Source organism: Lipophrys pholis, assembly GCF_963383615.2.
Source record: "Lipophrys pholis genome assembly, chromosome: 1".
Lineage (NCBI taxonomy): Eukaryota > Metazoa > Chordata > Actinopteri > Blenniiformes > Blenniidae > Lipophrys > Lipophrys pholis.
Window position 1 is genome coordinate 12,124,569 of NC_137635.1, and position 14,562 is coordinate 12,139,130.

At 41.4% G+C, this 14,562-nt stretch overlaps 1 protein-coding gene across 1 annotated transcript in view; it reads right to left on the reverse strand.

Annotated features, from left to right (window-relative positions):
* Window positions 1-2,051: 2,051 nt before the first annotated feature.
* The window catches only part of LOC308117707 (heparan sulfate glucosamine 3-O-sulfotransferase 3A1-like), a 33,452-nt gene continuing 20,941 nt past the window's right edge, over window positions 2,052-14,562 (reverse strand). Inside the window, exon 2 of the mRNA XM_080476763.1 lies at window positions 2,052-2,827. Within this exon, the coding sequence (XP_080332889.1) occupies window positions 2,206-2,827 (622 nt within the window). The 3' untranslated portion in view covers window positions 2,052-2,205. The remainder of the gene's footprint in view (window positions 2,828-14,562) is intronic.

Consider the following 14,562-nt stretch of genomic DNA (forward strand, 5'->3'; position numbering starts at 1 on the left):
TTTTCATATAACATCTTTTTTTTTATTGAAGAAGTGACTTAAAAACCTCAACATCTATAAGAAAGCAAACAAAACAGCATAGTTAGATTGGTTACATAACCCCTCCCCCTCAAAAAAACCCAAACAAACCCATGTCGGGTTCTTCTCTGATGATCTAAGCAATACAACACTTGATTGTGTATCTTTCGAGGCACATCTGCTTTCAGAAAGTGGCTTGACAATACAAGGAGGCAGAAATTAGGAAGACAACTCAGACATTGTTCTCGTGCTCCCCGGGTCTGAAAACAAACTTCCACACACACGTTGCCCCGAGGCAAAGGAAGGCCAGCGACATCAAGTGTATTCAATTCACAAGGAGGCATGTTGAGGAAACTTGAGTCACAGTTTGTAAAGGTCTTTTCATGTTTTTCTCCACCAGATTTGCTGCTGCTTGGGATAACAGCGGGTGCTATCTTTGCCTCTGGCTTCATTAACCGAAGGCGGGGAAACGACCCTTGAAATAACAAAGTCGCGGCTCTGGAACTGAAAGTGGAGACGAAGTGTTCCTGCGACATGCTCGCAACACATTTCCAAATTAAAATGAACATAAAACAAACTCTTAAAGGCCCGGGGGAAACATGACACTGAGGTTTTCCAAATACCTGCTTGCATACTTCTTGAATAAATACATTTCAAAAATACATATATATATATTTTTTTTTATCTTCTCGTGGTATTTTCAACTAAAAAATGTTAAATTTAAAAGCAGCCACGTCTGTTTAGAATATGGCAATAATAACTCCACTCTTATCAATGTGATTTCAGCCGAACTGCACACCATCTTTACTTTTTCACAGCCAAGGACTCTCCCAACCCGACACAAACAGACAGTGCAGGTAGATACGATGCAAGTACTTCAACATTTTTTTTCAGGACAGCATAAAGACAACAACTTATGTTACATTATGTGAACGTAATAGAGAAATATTGCATAACTGGGCTGCCGCCGAAGGCCTTTTCGATCCCTCCTGCATAATGCGACGCGACAGGAACACTGTTAGGGGTAAAACAAATTAATCAAAGTTGGAAAATTCATGAGGCTAATGTTGAAAGTTTGAGTAAAAAGTCTCAATGTTATGAAAATAAAGTACTCTATTCATAGAATACTCTTCCTTCCGAAGAAGAAAAGTAAGAAAATTGCAATATTGGCAAAAAAAAAAAAGGAATTTCACTTTTACAACACCTCAAGTGTAATATTATCAACTCCATAATATATAGTATATGTATAAAAGTATACCTTTATTTAACTAATTTGAGATAAAATTCCTTTATGTAAAATTCAACAAAAAATATACAACAAAATAAATAAGGTCATTAATTTACAATAATTACTTTGAATGTAAAATAAGTATTTTTTTCATTATAACACAAAGATAAAAATCCTAAAATATGACATTACATAGATTAGATGAGGTATATATTTTCAAACTATTCCTGACTAAATTTTACCTGCAGGTTTGAGGGTTATTCATGAAGATTAAACTTCTGTGCCAAAATATTCAAAAACCAATTGAACGGTATGACTTATTTCCAATCATATTCTCTTTTGACCAGGGATGACAAATGTACGACCCGCGGGCCAGAACCGGAGAGTCCAATCTGCCAGAAAGATTAAATTTATGAGAAATTATGACATTAACAGAAATGTATTTACTTGACCACCAGGGGCACACTTCAGTCTGCATTGTGTTGCGAGTCAGTTCAGGTGATCAGGATTACTACACAGATGTAGAAATGTGTCGACATTAAAGATAATTTTGAGAATTTTAAGTGATTCTGACCACAATATGAACTGGCCGACTATATTTTTGAGTTCCAGCTGCGTGTGGCCAAACGTTTCACGCCTTCAAAGATGTAGAAATTCTAATTTCAGGTTTGTCATGTGTTGTAAAAGGATAGTTCAATAAATATGAACTTTAATAATATATTAATACTTTGACAAACTAAAACAAAGACATAAGAGTTCAAGCTATTTTCAGATTGTTATTATTTATCGATCCGGCCCACTAAAATGAGTTTGACACCCCTGGTCTTATAACAATAACTCTATTTTCATAACAGTGCAACTTTATTCCCAAATTCTGAGGTTTTCGTTCAATCGAGTTTAACTCTAAGAGTGTGCTGCAGTGCAACGGCGCGTCGTCTCTATCCAAGACAGAGACACATTCAATCATCCCAGCCAAAGAAGCGTCCAGTCATCTGGTAGAACTTCATGTTGAACGGCCGGTAGAAGTCCCGTAGCCTCTGCACCACTTCAGGGTCGATGTTTGGATGGGTTCGTCCTTTGGTTTTCCCCAAGCAGTGGGGCTTGCTGCTTCCTTCCGCTTTCTTGAGGCACGGGAATCCCTTGGTCTGGTTGAAGTAGAAATGTTTGTCCGTGATGATCCTCTTGAGCCCCAGGAAGTCCTGCACGCGGCCCAGCTCTCCGGCCGGGTCGCTGATCAGACGCTCGCCGCTCACAAACAGGATCTGGTCCATGGGGAAGTACTGCAGCCAGTTGTCCAGGTGCTTGGCGTAGATGCCGATCTGGATGGCGCTCCACGAGGTGTCGATGAGCCCCGTAGTCCTGTTTTTGAAGGTGAGGCTCTCAAAGGAGGGAATGTCGGGCTTCTTGGACAGCGTCTGTGTGTAGTCCGAGATGGCTCTGGTGACCGGGTCCCTCACCACCACGATCAGCTTGGTGTCCCGAGACATGGCCGAGATCCTGGCCGGAGCCTCCCGGGTCACGAAGTAGCTGGGGGTTTTCTCCATCGTGATCTGGCCCTCCAGGGTCTTCGGCATCAGCTCCCTGAGTGAAGGAAAAGAAGGGAGACGGGGGGAAAAAAAGGAAGTAAGATATTTATTTGACCTCCGCTCATGACGGGAACACACTGAGCAACTGTCACGGTTACACAACCGCTCTTTGTACAATAAACATGACGAATGGATGAACTCTGGCTGTGTCATCAAATATGTTGAATCCAATCAGTCAAGAATAACCCCAGAAACTATTTGTTTACAAAAGTTTATTTGATTTCTGTCACGTGGAAACAAATGTTGATTGGCAGTTTTGGTCCAGTGCCACGTCTCGGGCAAAGAAATCAAGGAGGGCTTTTCCCTGCGGGGCATTTGAAAGGAGGAGGGGTGGGGGGCATTAGTCACTCTGATACGGTGAAAGTCCGTCTTAATGTGTGCAACGGTGGAGCCCGTCTTAAAATATTGATAGTTGAGGGTTTCTCAGCAGGCTGACCTTCTAGGCTTTCTGTTCTTGTAACTGATGATGGAAAAATGTAGAAAAATATTATTTCTTTTCAGCATATTGTGAGAAATAACCATTTTTTGTGAAAGGTACAAATTTGACTTGTGGTTTTAAATATACAAGTTGGTGAATTACTTAAAGAGCAATCTGAACACACATTGTACCTACAGTTGTACACTGAAGTGACCAATGTTCAACCCCGAGATGATAACATTTGTTTGTGGATTGAAAAGAGCAATGTTTGCTTCTTTTTTTTCCCCAAACATCCTCGACTCCCACTGTCTCCGCTTCCCTTCTGCCCGGCCGCCTCTAGGACAGTGACCTTAAGCAAAGCAAGTAAAAGCAACCCATGAATGATTAACACGGCCTCCCTCTACCATTTAGAGTCTCTACAGAATACAGCTTTAAAATTCACTAAAGTACAGAATGCAAGTGTCAATTATTCATCTGCTTGGCTGGAGCTGCTTGAGGACTGGCAGGGACTAAGTGGCCTTGGCTGCTCCCAGGACGGACCCAATCTGCCACCTGTGATGGAACTTCTGAGACCCTGAAGGAGGGAGGGGGGGGGTCACCTGAAAAAACCACAAGACAGCTTTTCGATCTGTTATCTAACGGCGAGGACGAGCACAGAGTTCGAAGTGTCTTCCAGGGTCTTTGTCTGCCTCGCTCCGGACTGGTAAACAATCATGCTCCGTTTAACCGACACAGAATGAAATGAGGCTGAAGGCACTGAGATGTTTGCTCAGGATCCGGCTTCACACAAACAAGAGTGCATTTCTTCAAGATGCGAGCCGTCGTGGCAGTTTCTGCTTCCCACCGACCGCCAAGAATGACGTCTTCCTGATTAGGCGCCCTCATTGGCAGCGAGACACTGAATGAGTCAGACACTATGTTTAATCTCAGTTACACTAACACACACAAAATAATGATTTTAAGTTTGAGAATGATCACGGTTTGATGCTACAATTGGCACAAACAGTAGTCTCCTGTGCCGAAGTCCAATATTTTCTTGATCCTTCTAAGCGCTCAGCCTTCGTCTACAGAGTTTGTGGCCTCGAAAACGTCTCTCTTTTTCTCATTTTCTGCTCCCGACGGACAAAATTACTCCAGTCATCAAAGCGCTGTGTCACTTTAATGTAAGCGTGTTGTTCTTGGTCGTTGCTGAATCAATTGATGCTGTTGTGTTGCTATTGTTAATGTTATTTTTCTGACTCCTACAAGAATAGATACATTAGGTTGAGACTATTTTTAGGGTTGGTTGAAGTTTCCCAACCAGCTTTAGAGGCATGAATATTACAGTGAAAGCACATCTCTGTCTGTCACTTTTGCTTACGGTTTGTTTCAGGCTTCAAAACGACTCCTAGGTCGAGATCAGCGCATGAAGTGAAACCGAGCTAAAAGCTCGAAGTCGATACCTCCAGGCCAATGTCAAAACACATCCCGTCTACGTGGTTTCCTGAGTGGCTCTTCGCTTTGAGGAGCAGAATCGCGAGGTCAGCACGAGCGGTGACCGGCAGGAAGCGGTCGATAAACAGCGTCAACACAGGTGCAGTGATGTCTCCACATTTGCTCGCGACGCTGACCGTCACCTGACCCCCAGAGTCCTCTCGGTATCTGCGACCTCTCTCGCAGCTGTGTAAAGAGGAGCACGGACAAGCTTCCTTTCCTCTCACATTAGCTCTGCCCCGTCGCACCGGGAGTCCAGAGCGAGGCGGGATAATAGCGCCTTCAAACAAAATCAATGACATCTGGCTCATGTCGATGGCTACTAAGCTGACGAGTCAGTGGTGAAAAAAAAAAAAACAGAGACTAAATATTGATAAACGGGGAATCCCAGACGCTGGTGTGCAGGTAGTCTTCCTGCCGACACCGGGAACACGCTGATTTGGGAACCGCCAGACCTCCCAAAAAGTCTGTACAGTAGCAGTGCAACTTTGGGACGCAAAAGAGAACATTATTGTGTTATGAAAAAGAAATGAGGCTGTACTAAAGGAAGCATCCATATTTGATGGCATGTGTGTCAAGGTCTTCCCGTGGTCGATGCACTCTCCGCCATGGTGTGGCGGTGCAAAGACACTGTGGGGGTTCAGGGTCAGCGAGGTGTGTGGTGTGGCGTGATGAAGACAGAAGTCTTGACGCACTCGTGTATTCAGGTTGATGTACATTTTACTGGGAAGATGGTTGCAGGTGTGTATGTGGACGGCAGTCAGATGAAATGCCACATTAATTTTTTTACTCAAATAATTCAAATGTGCACATGGTGAATTGGGAAAGTTGGTTTAAACACTATTGGACCTTCATGCAGTGGTGGGTGTCCCTGAAGTGTGTAGACGCTCGATTTTTGCCTTCTTTTAAAGCCCAGAAAAGCCTTATTTTTGAGTCTTTGCTCATTGTCACACAATTTCCTAATAATTCATCGGTGAGCTATATTTGCCTCGACATGACCCGCCCTACTCTGCCTCTGATTGGCTCGTCAACCATCATGATGCGGTACCAGCCAATTAGAGGCACAGTATCACCCAACGGGGAAAAAAAAATAGGCGATCTAGCTCGTAAATACTGCTGAGTGGTGCATCATGGGGGATTTAGAAGTGGGGGTATGCAAAGCTGCCTAAAAAAAAAAGTGGGTCTATGCCATATACCTGCGTATACCCTAAACTAGTGATTCCCAACCAGGAGGGCACCAAAGGTTCATAGAGGGGGTTGTGAAGCCCTCTTGATTTTAAGTGGTGTAACATTTTCTTATGTCTTAAAAATTGGTCAGTCTGCATTTAATTCATAATCACAAAACTATTTAGTCTCAGTGTTTTCATTAAAAGTATATCATGCATCTGTTTATAGTGTGTTATGCGGTTCCTTCAACAGGGTGTGGTGGGGGGATCTCCAAGGTTTACAAGGGTAAAAAATTGTTAGGAAACCACTGGTCTAGACTACACCACTGCATTGACTGATATAATTTGATGTTAAATATGATTATTATTCCAATAGTTTTCCACTGATTTATCTTGAATTTGGACAAAATTTGACCCCTAATGAAAAACCTCAAAGTTTAAATGTTAGTAAAGTCCGCAGTATACTTTCTCTTGAAGCCGAGCGCAATAAACATTCATATTTTACCGTAAGTGACCTATTCTGGGGCATTTCCTCCATTCTACTGCAGAAGCATTCGGCGGTCGCTAATGAAACTTTACTGGCAGTGGTGGGTGATGTAACAGACGACAAACTGCCAGAGCGCTCGAGATTTACCGCAGTTCCAGATTCCTCTTTGATGTCTTCATCGTGCTGGTAAAACACGAGTCCCTGAGCACACTGATGCATGAAACACAGGCATCGGGATCCACTCATGAAACGAGACACAGGCCCAGAACGAAATAAGAAACACAAACGTATGAACCCCGGCCTCCTTTTCCAATGCGATGCGCTGCTCTGGCAAACGTTTCAGTACTTAAGACAAACAAGAATGAAAAATTAAGGACGACTAAAACGTTTTTGGAATAAAACAAACAAACTGTTTGTGCACATGACAGAACAGAACACATGTTGTAACTGTACGTCATTCCTCTCATATGGAACTAACTAGGAAGAAAAGGATGCCAGGAGTTTTTCAGGCTGCTCTATTAAAAAAAAAAAAAGAAAAAAAAAAGAAAAGCCAAATCCAATGTACACAGAAAGAGGCAGTACATCACTCAATGAGCCTTTTGTAGGGTTGTCTATAAACTAACCACTCTGAAATACCGATACATCACTGCTTTCCTTTCCCGACTGGACAAGTTTTACTTGCGAGCCAATTCAACCATACAAGCTGTGACTCATGTCTGAACATTATATAAAACTCTCGAAGAAAGCCTGAATGTGGCCCGAGGTCCTATTTACTGTAAATCAGGTGTGCACATAACATGGCAGCATGACATATGAATGGGAGTGAACAAAGCTAACAAGTGATCAGCTTCAAATGGGCCGTTTCCTGATGTTATCCTTGACCTTTTAGAAAAGGAGTCTGGATCAGAGCCAGGGTCTCTCAATTGACGTAAGTTGTTAAGGCGTAGAGGCAAGTGGGCATGAGTGCTGTCCACTTCTCCCCCGGAGCCTTTGATTCATTTTTCCTCCTGCAGCAGGGAGCCCTGGCAGGCATAAATCCACTCCCACAGCGTTCCCCTGCCACTACCAGCAGATAATAATCTTGTAATTGGCTCAATAATTTCTGCTGTTTGCAGGCGGAGCGAGGGCCAGCGCCGCTCTCGGTGCGCTCGGACCTTGCCAGATATTTTCCAGGTCAGTGGACGCCAGCGGAGGTCATGGGGAAAAGAAGAAGGAGGAGGAGGAGGAGGAGGAAGGGAGGGGGGGGGTGATTTAATGTAATGGCTGCTGCGTGGTGAAGGGAAAGCCCAAAGCTTTACTGCTCTGTCAACCTGGTGCAACAACACAGGCCTTTACCTGCCCTGCGGGTTGTTCTGCTGTGCATGCAAGCCTGCAAACGAGGAAACGCGTGAGGTGGGATGGCGGCGTCTTAAAATACGGTGCAAGCGTGATATTGCGCTTTAACCAGCAAAAGAACTAAATTACATTTTTGAGATAATCTCTAATTCACCTGACGTTGGCTAAATAGTGAAAACTACCTACGATTCAAATATTACGAGTGTCAGGTTCACAGTGAGGCGTGATCAGGACAAATAAGACTGTTTACTCAACGTTTCAATTAAAAAATGCATAGTTTTCCTTTAAAAAAAAAAAAAAACATTTTGCGTTTTCGTGGCAATGTTTCGAAAAAGATGTTCGCTTACATGGAAATGGCAAAAATGCTGAAAATATTATAGTTAACATGTTGGACCACTCGTGGGTGTTGTTGTTTGTTTTTGTAATGCAACTACACATGCATGCAGAGAATAACTGAATTCTTCATTGAAAAATTAAAGGCTGATGTTTGGCACTGTGTGCCTCCTTTGTTACTGAAGAACATTGCCGTCTGTTAAATAAAAGGGACAGAGAGAAAACAGCTGACTGGGCTCAATGTAAAAGATATAACAGGAACATGAGTTTGTTAAAATAAGAAAAGACATTGAATTACTAAGAACCTGCATAAAGCGCATTTAACATAACCGTTGTTTCAAGAGAAAATGCAAGTTTTTGTGTTTTAGCGACAGTTTTGCTATGTAGTTTTCATGTTGAGCCACTAGTGGGTGCTGCTGTTGGTTTTTGTGAGGAAACTACACACCCGTGCTAGCAGAGAGCGATACCCTATAAACATTAACAATGGGAGAACACGGACATTCGTATGGACAGATGGCCAAGTTGGATTGTTATTATGGTGACTGTCAACTATTTTAATTTTTTTTTCGAAGTTGCCTTTTCGGTGGCTCCAAGCACCACTGTCATATAAACGGACACCCAAAAAAAGGCTACGAGAGTTTTGCGTTTTCTCCCTGAGACATTGTTGAAAAGAGGGACTTGCTGACCAGACAGCGTCAGGCCTGAAGGATGAGCATACCTGATCTTTCGTCTTCCCTTCAGCGGATTTATAGTTCTCACACACTGTGTCACCTCTGACTGTACACCTGCACTTTACAGCCTCGAATCCTTCTCCCTCCTGGAGAGTAAATACTCCTCCATCACGTCTGCTCGGGATTACAACAGTGAAATGGGGGGGGCTTCCATAATACAACCATGCTTTTTGTTTGTTTCATATTAAATGAATTGTAGATAAAAAAAATTTAAAAAAAGAATCCCTTTTTTGCAAGGTTTTGTGACTTTAAACTGGCTGTATTTGTGAATGTGTGTGTGTGTGTCGAACCGTGCTTGTGTGTTTGATTGGTGATCTGTCCAGGATGTCTGCCTTTCCCCCGGTGTTGGCTGGGAAAGGCTCCAGCTCCCAGCAGCCCCAGCCTGGACCACGTGGGTTTAGAAGATGGATGTATTGCAAATAAAATACAAGGAATTATTGCTAAATTACTATAACAGGTTTCTTTAAGGAAAGAATAAATCACTTTAAAAGACCGAGGTGAATCTGTAGGGGAGTGCATCTCAATGTAAAACGAAGGGATTATTTGAAACGGGACTAGACGAAAACTTTGTCCACAGATCGGTCTTCTAGCCACACTCTTTCCAATTTAAGGCCGCATGGGATGAGGCCAATGTCTGCAAACATCGTGCACAGGGTAGAGAAAGTCCTCGACGGGTCACCAGTGTAGTCCAGGACTAACTCAGAGAGTTGAAACTGAGGTCTTCCAGTTCAATTCTACACCAGTCCTGGCATAGAATTGAACCATTGTATTCTAGCTGGCAGACACTAACCACAACTGTACCGTGTCCTGTGTATAAAACCCTGATGATTTCAAACTTGCACCTAAAAGTCAACATTACCTCTGCAGCTTTAGTCTAGACGAGAAGCTGAAGCCACATGTAGTTGGTGAGTGAGGAGCAGTTTGATCTGGACTTTTAAGATGAGCCTCCTCACAAACTGCACGGTGGAATAATGGCCAGTACTAGAAGATTGAGTGTTTGAGTCTGACATTTCACTGTGGAGTAATTGGCAACCATAAATATGCTCTAGGTATAGAGGATGAACTGGAACAAAGGCCCCATAAACAAGACATTTTCAAGTAAAAACACATTTCCGTGGTGTTTGTCCGACTCCGTGGAAACAGGGGTAAATGCCACTTTTTGAAAACACTGATTTTGTTTCCAAGGAAACGGGGGGGAAGCTACTTTTTGAAAATGCTTCAACTTTGTTATCGTGCAAAAAGAAGGAAAATGCAACTTTTTGAAAACACAACCTTTGGAAATGCTTCACCTCCATTGTCGTCGAAACGGGGAAAACACAACTTTTTAAAAATGCTCCACCTCTGTTGCTGTGTAAATGGGCCAAAACACAACTTTTTAAAGACTCTCTTTGTCTCCATGGAAACAGTGTCAAATCCAACTTTTTGGAAATGCAACATTTTGAAAACGCTTCTACTCGATTGCCGCGGAAATCGGGTGAAACACAACAGACCAGCTATGGCTCACTGACGTTATGTTTGACACCTCTGCTTTAGAGCAAATAACTTCACAAGTACTTTTTGTTGATATAATGGCCTCAGTTACAATTAAAGTATTTTGAGTTCTATAGAAAATGTCCCGGTGGGTTCAGCTGGAAATCCAGAATAGAAATCTAAGTGGTGCATGGGAACTTTAGGGGGTAGGAAGCAGTTCAGAGATAAATGCAATTTCCCGATAAGAGGGTCATCTATTCTTGGAAAACAAAATGGGAGGACGTGCATTCTCCAGGGAAATGACGGGGCTTTGATAAAGAGCAACTGGCAGGGGAAAGGAACCCTGCATGACACCAAAGACATAAGATAACAGCTCTTAATGTATATGAAGAAACGTTTGAATAACAGGAAGTTCACCATGGCACTGACGATTGTTTGAACAGAATATGAATGAGTTTCATGTGGAAACTCAGTTTGGGCAGGAAATTAAGTTAAAGACGGAAAAGACTGTTCAGTATAACACTTGAGAATCACATTTCAAATTAATGCTTACCATTAAAAACATATTAAATGACGAATATTGGCCCAAAACTGGAGAATAAAACTTCCTATTTGTCTGAGATTAACGGAAAAACTTGTGGAGTAATGTGGTCTTGTTACATTTGCCTGAAGATCACAAAGAAAACACTTAAAACTCGTGTTTTTTAAACACGACTTGTGAAAAATGCATGCCGACCTGTTTCTAATGCAACTGATGTCAGTTCTGTCTGGGCACTTTTGGAAAATCTTTTTTAAATTTATTTCGTGTTGGTTTTTTTTACAGACGTGCTTGAACATTATGCAGCTCATAAATAATGTCTGGAAAGAAGAAGAAAAAAACCCTGAACTTTACATTTTGTTGCTGATTATAAATAGGAGGATAAGAATAATATTATATATTGAACTCCAGTAAAAACATTCTTTCTGTAAAAATCTTGTAAATAAATCTTCCTGCTGGACTCTTGCCTGACCACTGAGCTTTAAAGGTTTCCTCCTCCGTCAATTTTATTTTTTTTTTTCCATTTCCATACAACCGCTATGCGATTTAGTAAAACATTTATGGAGTTAGCTTTGCAGTATGTTCTTATAAATTTGTCAGCAGTATTTTTAACAGAGCCTTTTCTTTCCTTAGTGCTGAGTGTTTATTGCATAAGGGGGGAAAAAAAAAAATCGGCTTGCAACTTGAATTATTTACCCTCCCTAACTGTGTTGGATGGTTGGCTGAAGGAGGCAGGAAGGCTGCGCGGTGCGTCCCAACTATCCGAAAGGCTTTTAGACGAGGGGATGCTCTCTGGCGGCTCTATCAGCATCGGATAGGAAGGTGAGCGTGACAGAGGACAGAGAGGAAGAGGAATAAAGAGGGAGGCAAAGCCATCCGTCCATTTGTCCTCTATACTGGCTTTATCTTATATTGATTCAAGATTAGTCTATCAAGCCATTATTATTGTTGTTGTTGTTATTATTACTATCAAGCACAATAACATTCAGTGCAATAATATTTCAGTGGAAGCTCCAGCTTCAGTATTGTGATGCATCTGGGCACTTTTTTAATGTTTGAATGTGTGTTTTTTATACCTTTTACTGTGTTTTTGCACTTTTTATTGTTAACTTTTAACACCTAAGTGTGTGACTTCTGCGAAGAGGATTTCATTCATGTTCGTGTCCATGAGGTATACGTCTCAATGACAATAAAGATATATTTTCTGCCACATAATTCTTTTTCAGCAAATCTCAAGTCAACTTATGTCTCGACCCTTGACAGCAGTGCCAGTATTTCAAGTTTCAACCTTCATCTGTGAGGAGTAGCAGCAGTTCTGAAAAGACGTGTTTTCCCCCGTTTTCACAGAGGAGTCGAAGTGTTTTCAAAAAAAAGCACCATCGCGGTGTGAACAGACACCCAAAGCGCAGCAAAAGTTTTCAGTTTTTACCTGAAAATGTCATGTAAACAGGAGCTCAAGTTGATTTTTTATTTTTTTTTATTTACTTTTTAAAGGCAGATCTTAACTGAGGTCACCTCGAAAAAAATAAACTTTGTCTACATATCGACGGAATTAGTATTCTGTGGTTGAATGTTTCTCTAAACTAGCAAAGTCACCAAAGACTGTGTCGAATGCAAAATATCGGTCATGCTGTGATAGTGCATCTAGAAGAATCAGGCCGCTGTGACTATTACCAAGACTGAGGTGGTTCATTTAGTAAAGGGTCAATCTGTGTATTCAAGTCCATTTAAAAAGTTCTCCTGTTAATCTAAACAAATCTAAAGGATGAACATGTAGGCTGGAACAGTCTAAAGCCTAACTTGTTACCAGGTTACAAATGTAAGGCAAAATATATAAGATGCCAAATTCATGTCAGAATAATTTCCTCCTTTGTAATAATTGCCTCACATGGATAAAATGTGTAAAAACATTGATCACTAGAGATGCATTTTCAATTGTCATTTTTACTAAAAGAATTGAGAAACTCACACAAGACTGTAAGCAAGTAGAAGGCGCGATGCCATAATTGTACATTCAGCAATCCACATCCACACATTAGTAAAAGCCCGAACTGCTAAATATAACTCCTGCGTTGTATAATGTGTCATCGCGTCGGGTGTCCGTAGCCTCGCACGATTCTCAGGCAGTGCTAACATTACTTTTTCATATTTCCCTGACCCACTTGTTCAGAGCAACACGGAGTTCGAGACGGAGCATGTGGAGATGACGCTTGAGCCTGATCGGCTTTGGCGAAAGCTCAGCGCTATTTTTTTTTTTATTCTGCCAAGTCAGTTTTTTATGGACTCAGTGGCTTGTAAGAGATAAGACACCTAAACTTGGGTTTAATACCAAAGCTCATTTTCAAGGTATTGTGTTTTGGAATGTTCCTCATTAGGAAATTTGAAGCGGTCTCTTTAAAGCTCGTCTTATCTCCTCCTCTCTGGTTCCTACTGTTGAAATAATCTGTTGAAAGTAAAACCAAATGGAAGTCACTTCAATGAATATTTAAATCATATATTTACGCCTGATCCGAAAACAAAAAAACAAAAACAAAAAGAAAAACCCCAAACCCTCTGTGTCAAAAGCATGAGAGCAAAATTAAATGTGGATTTCTTCCGAGCCAAATGGAAGGCTTTAAGGGGCCTACTCTGTGATAATTACCCATGACAAAAGGCGAGGGCTTTTGTCTTTGGGACCATTGCCATGGTGATTTTCAAGCTGCTGAAACATTCAATAAAAACATTTCAGGCTGTTGAATATGCCACATAGGCTGTCGCTAAAAAGATATCAGTTATGGGACATTTCTGCTGGCTGGGGTCCTTCATACACGCTGCTGCTGTTGCTCGGTCTCGGAAGAAGAAGGAACTCAAGTATTAACACACAGAAAAAGTCATGAGAGCTTGTGATATAAAAATAATACAAAAGAAAAAAAGCTGAACTGTGATAACAAAAAGCCTACAGCTGCAAATATGATGGGATGGCAAAAAAAAAGACAATCCTCACCCGCTCCTCCTCCTATTAGTAGGACTTGATACCCTGGCACAAGCACTTTGAAAATTTAGCTCAGAGCAGTGACTTTTATTCATTTATTTATTTATTTATTTACAGGTATAAAGCTCTCCAGGACATGCCTATTGTGTATTCCAGTGCACTATGGTTTTCATTTTGAATACATTTTTGCACAGGATTTTTGATGGAAATCGATTTTACAGCAGACAAAATACAAATCTGAAACTAGTTGAGAAAAGGAAAATGCTCAGAAGACAGTCACTTTAGCATTGTTGTGTATTCAGGCTCAACATATACCATTAACCTTGAAAGGAGATCTTGGACTCTGATTGAGCAGGATCACAGCGTCTCTGGGTAAATGATGTCAAATGGTTTGGCTTGCAACACCGTCAGCAAAAGCACTCGTTCTGTACAGTTTAATATCCATCGTCATCCATAGAAAATTTTAAATTTTCCAATTTCACTCTCTTCGAGCACTGCTGTCTGATGGCTCTGTAGCTCCGACTAGTGGTGAGCAACTGCATAACAGTGAGATAGGTTGACAAATCATTAAATATTCAATGGTTTAGCCCCCATTTTGACAAAAACTTTTCCAAAAAGTTTTGCATTTACATGGCAGTCTTTTGAATAATGATGTAGTTAATATGTTGGCCTACTAGCGGGTGCTGTTGTTTGATTTTGTAATGAAACCGTACAGTTGCGCAAAGACAACAGTACATTATAAATATTAACAATCGAAGTACACGGATATTACAGACGACCGAGTTGTATTGTTATTACGGTGACTGTT